This window comes from Pundamilia nyererei, unplaced genomic scaffold (genome assembly GCF_000239375.1).
Source record: "Pundamilia nyererei isolate P.nyererei 1_Seehausen unplaced genomic scaffold, PunNye1.0 scaffold00173, whole genome shotgun sequence".
Lineage (NCBI taxonomy): Eukaryota > Metazoa > Chordata > Actinopteri > Cichliformes > Cichlidae > Pundamilia > Pundamilia nyererei.
Window position 1 is genome coordinate 897,159 of NW_005187574.1, and position 5,209 is coordinate 902,367.

Sequence of the window (5,209 nt, forward strand, 5' to 3'; positions counted from 1 at the left end):
CTGTGACGTAATCGGTCTACAAATGCGGCCTCAGGAGGATGCAGCCCATGAATTTGGACACAGCTAAGGTTGAGCCTTGGTGACCTTGACCTCAAGGTCAGAGGTCAAGTGTCTGACAAGTTTGTGAATTCTCTTCTTGAGAAAGAGACAACAGTATTTTTTAAATTGATACCATAGGTGTTTGGACTGGGAGGCTGACAGGTGGCAATGACAGCTGCAAGCATTTTTAATTTTGTAATTAATAATAATTAATATTATTCATTCTGACAGTTTGTAATATATTTCCACCTCCTCTCTTCTTTCTGTCTCCCTTTTTCCCACCCGTCTACCTCTTTAACCACATTTCTTCCACATTAATTTCCTTTTGTCATCTTCTGTTGTTTTTTTTTGCTGTTTGTACTCTTCCTCTTGTCCTTTCCTCATCCTCTTCCCCTGTTCCCCTGTTCCCTCTCTGCAGGTGTAGAAGGAGCCCAGATGTTCCTGAGCAGCAAGGAGATTCCAGATTTGTGGAAAATGGATATGAGCCAGATCCTGGACTCGTCCTCCAGTGAAGATGAGGATAATGAAGAGGAGAAGGAAAGTGAAGAGGAGCATGATGATGAAGAGGAGAAGAAAAGGAAACGTATAAAAGAAGAGGTGAGTTTGATGCTGTCACACAGATGAGGGTAGTTTCATTCAAAACCTTAATGTGCTGTTATTGAGTCTGCATGTCTGTCTACATCTGTCCATCCAGCCAGAGGAGGAGCCAGATCCAGAAGAGAGAGACCACTTCCTGCAGCAGCTCTACAAGTTCATGGAGGACAGAGGTGAGACAGTGGAAGAAGCAATATTGAAAGTACTGTTTTATTATTGGCTGGCCTATTCATGTACCCATTTATTTTGTTGAGCTGCTTAACACTGACCTATGAATCTGTCAAGCATAAAAACATGGACCAAACTCAAGAGATGAACTGTCTGAACGGGAGACAACTTCGCAATCTGCTAATTGGAAAGTTGGTGGTTCAATCCCTGACTGCTCAGTCTGCATGCCTGCATATCCTTGGACGAGATGCTGAACCTCGATACGTTCTGATACATTCACTGGAGTGTGACATGTACACAGACAGCACTTGTATGAATATAAAGTGCTTTGAGTGCTCAGCACTATGTAAGAGCCAGTCCATATACTTGCCTTCAGTGGTTCCAGCATGTCTGTTAGAGCCAGTTCCTACACGACTGCCCAAAGAAATCCAACCATTAATGAATGCTTAATGTTAAATATGAGCAGTCTTCCTGCTATTGGGCCATATCCCACAGGCCTTTAAGGTGGCAGTAATTAAACCATTACTTAAAAAGCTGTCACTTAAAGCAGAAATGTCTTAAAAGTTGGAAACATCCTGTCTCAAGATGATGCTTTAAAAACTAGTTGGTGCATTTATTCTGTCTAGGCCTGGTTATTGTCACGTCATCCTGAAACCTCAGCAGTGAGGGCACTGACCTACTGACTCCTGTTCACTGACTAAAACGCACTGTTTCACCATTTTGGCTTCATTTTTGTTCAATAACGTTGTTTATCTGAAAACAAACCTTGTGCTTTCTTTTGCACTTACTCAGGTGTGATCTTAAGGTTCCTTTTAAAAAAACAAACTAATAATTCAAATAATTTTTGGGTTTTTTTGGCTCAATTGTTAAACATTTTGTCAGTTTTGGTTTAAGACTCTTTAGTCTTGTAAATACTAAAACTGTGATGTTTGGCTCTAACAGTCTCTGGTTCTTTCAGGGACTCCCATCAACAAGCCTCCGGTGTTGGGTTACAAAGACCTTAACCTCTTCAAGCTCTACAGGTTGGTCTATCACCTGGGAGGCTGCCACAAGGTGAGAAGGTGACACACGTACTACCAGATCGTACGACTGATGTGAATGTGGGGTCATGTGAGTGCTGTTCCAGTACTGGACTGAGCTCCTGATGGTCCTCTTGGCTGTCTGACTTAGTGCCTGATTGGTTCCACTGTGTGTGCAGCTGATGAACATGAAGGAGTGCGTGCCTAGCTGTGACGTGACTCTGCCTCATGTGTTTCAGATTGAGTCTGGTACAGTGTGGAAGCAGGTTTACATAGATCTGGGCATCCCTGTCCTCAACTCTGCTGCGTCCTACAATGTCAAGACTGCCTACAAAAAGTAAGAACAATAAGTTGCTCAGAAAGCAATTTTCTCTTTTTGGTTCTGATTCTGTTTGGATCTGGGTCGAGGTCTGCATGTGATGCACTGATCAGCATTACACCGAACTGGGCGCTTAACAAGGTAACTTCAGGTTTGACCCAGGGCTCGAGGTGATGCGGCACTGTGAGAGATGGGGCCTGATTATTTAAGACTTTCAAATCCTTTTTCTCACATCAAGGTTTTTACATGCCTGCAGCAGCTGTGTGCCTTTCAGGCAGTGTTGTGTGTTTGATGTTTTTCTAATATTTCCTCTCTGTAAATTGTACTGCTGTGCTGACTCTGTATCTGACCATGTAAAGATGGATCAGATTAGGGTTGATGGGCTGATTTATTGAGGTGATAACCTCTTTGCTGACAGTATCATATCAGAACATGATGGAAACAATTAGCTGGTCCTTAGCAGATCATAAAGTTAGGTGAATATGGCCACATGAATAGCATGTGACAAATGACATCATCATATGCAGAAGGTGTTCAACATATACAGTGTGTTAAGAATTAAGAGGGTAAGTAGCAGTGCTGCTAACGTGTTAATTGATCCCCTGTAAGTGTGACCCATGTGTAAAACCAGCAGTTTGCTGCTCTGCAGCCTTCAGGTATGTTTTAATATAATGCCAAGGAGGTAAAAGCATCAGTGTCTAGAGCACAGGTGTCGAACTCCAGGCCTCGAGGGCCGGTATCCTGCAGGTTCTAGATGTGTCCTTGATCCATCACAGCTGATTTAAATGGCTAAATGACCTCCTCAACATGTCTTGAAGTTCTCCAGAGGCCTGGTAATGAACTAATCATGTGATTCAGGTGTGTGGACTCACGGTGATATCTAAAACCTGCAGGACACCGGCCCTCAAGGCCTGGAGTTCGACGCCCCTGGTCTAGAGGATTGATTGATGCTGCTCATAAATCAGGGAGGGGGTATAAGGCCATTTCAAAACAACTTGAAAAGATTAGGAATCCATGGGCTGATTTATCGAAGTGATATTAGCCCGAGTGCTGCTCTAAGGAGCTCGTTCTCAGAGTCCCAGATTTTAAGCCCTACGAGAGTGTCCCTAGAAGGGTCGTGGACCTCCTATTGATCCTCTACCTAATCACGAGCTAAGGTGTGCATCATATGACTAACACGCGTCATCGTTTTCAAAAAGTCTGTTTTCGCTGTCCACACTGCGACACATAAGCACCTTCTTCGTTTCCGAGAGCGTTTTCAAAACGCTGCGTTTTCCTTGAGCCAAAACGCCGTCTTGTTTGAAAACGCATTAGTGTGGATGTAGCCTTAAAGAAGTCCAGACGCTTCTCTTTCCTTAGTCATCCAACTCATCAGTCTGAGAACCTTCAGACATGTTGAGATGCAGTCCTGTGAAAAACCAAGTTACTGCTTCCATAGAGGTTAAAAGAGTAAGTATGAACCAGGTGCTGCTAATTAAACGCACTTGATTAATCACCTCCATAAAAGCAGTTTGCTGGTCTGGACCAAAACACAAAGCCACAAGGTTTGCTGGAGTGGATGTTCTTTGGGCGGACAAGACCAAAAGTGGAAAAGTGCTTCTTTTAGTGAAAACCAGTAATGGGTCGATGACCCCTTATGCAGTGTGAGACACATTACTGTGTTGCTGCTGGATTTAAGATAATTTTACAGGCAACTGGACAGAGAATGAACCAACTAGGTTCATGCATTCTGAAAGACGGCGTCCTCTTCTCTTATCAGCACAAATGCAAGTCAGTCAGAAGTTTGTGCGATAAACACTGAGCTCCTCGCTGCTGTACGACACAGCGTTGTATCGGTAATGTGGTTTTTCTTACAGCAATAAGCACACAGATACAAGGTTTTCGCTCTGTCACTAGTAAAAGTATGACAGCTAACGCTCTATTGTGTGGGTGGTCGTAGCAAAGTCTTATCACAGAGGAAGGCTGTTTAATAACTCGTGCCACACAGACCACTGACCCTTTATTTGTGTCGTCAGGTACCTTTATGGGTTTGAGGAGTACTGCCGCTCTGCAGCCATTACTTTCAGAACCATCCATCACAACAACCCCCGCCCTCCTGCCACACCAGCCAGTCAAAAGGCAGCGGGAGCAGCGTTAACAGAGTCCTCCACACCAACGGTGACGGTGGAGACAGTTGTTGACAAACAGGAGGAGGTGGAGTCAGAGAGCGAAAGTGAGAAGGAAGACGTGAAGGAGAGACAGTCATCCCCAAGAGTGAGAGATTTCTTCGACACCAGCAGAAATGCTGACACCCCAAACCAGTGTGTGCTGCATAAGCTCACACTGAGCCAACGAAGCAGTATTTCAGCACATGAAATGTTTTCTGCCCCGTCTCTTCTCAGGGGAGGAGGAGGTGCGTGGGGAGTCGGGTGAAAGCAGAGAGAGAGACCTCCTCCAAGTTGGATAAGAGAGGAGGACCAGGAGAAGGAGAGAACCACGAGGAGCAGCAGAGGGAGGTGAGGAGACGCAGCAACAGAAGAAATGATGACTCTGAGAGAGGCTCTGACGATGACGAGGAGGATGAGGACGATGAAGAAGAGGAGGAGGGGGAGAGGAGGAGAGCAGACAGGTAAACACAAAACAATAATGAATAATAGGAACCAAAACATGGGTGTGAGTAAATAAGATAAGGTGAAAATGAAGTCTGTGTAAAAACATAATTACAAAGTTACACTTGAAGTAAAGAAAAATATCGTTTGTACTGATGCAGAAATGTGAAGTTAAAAACAGGCAAAATGAGCAAGAAGCTTAATCCGAAAACTACAGAGGTGGAAGTTTACATCTATGGCTTATTATTACTGTTCTTAGTAAGTTATATTATTTTCTTTATTCGGTTTAAAAAAATCAATGTGAAAGGATTTAAATATGCCATCATGTTCAGACTGTCTTTATATTAACAGAAGCTAAACTTCTGTTGTACGTTATGGTATCACAGTATTCTTATATTGTTTCTATTCCTGTATTCAAGATATGTGCATACAGTGGTTGCAAAAGTATTCGGCCCCTTGAACTTTCCCACATTTTGTCACAT

At 43.6% G+C, this 5,209-nt stretch overlaps 1 protein-coding gene across 2 annotated transcripts in view; it reads left to right on the top strand.

Moving 5' to 3' along the window:
* The window catches only part of arid4a (AT-rich interactive domain 4A), a 35,159-nt gene that overhangs the window by 16,694 nt on the left and 13,256 nt on the right, over positions 1-5,209 (top strand). For both annotated transcript variants that reach the window (XM_005746136.1, XM_005746137.1), the window contains exons 11-16: positions 458-636; positions 734-806; positions 1,760-1,854; positions 2,060-2,157; positions 4,155-4,392; positions 4,521-4,747. In XM_005746136.1, the coding sequence (XP_005746193.1) occupies positions 458-636; positions 734-806; positions 1,760-1,854; positions 2,060-2,157; positions 4,155-4,392; positions 4,521-4,747 (910 nt within the window). The remainder of the gene's footprint in view (positions 1-457; positions 637-733; positions 807-1,759; positions 1,855-2,059; positions 2,158-4,154; positions 4,393-4,520; positions 4,748-5,209) is intronic.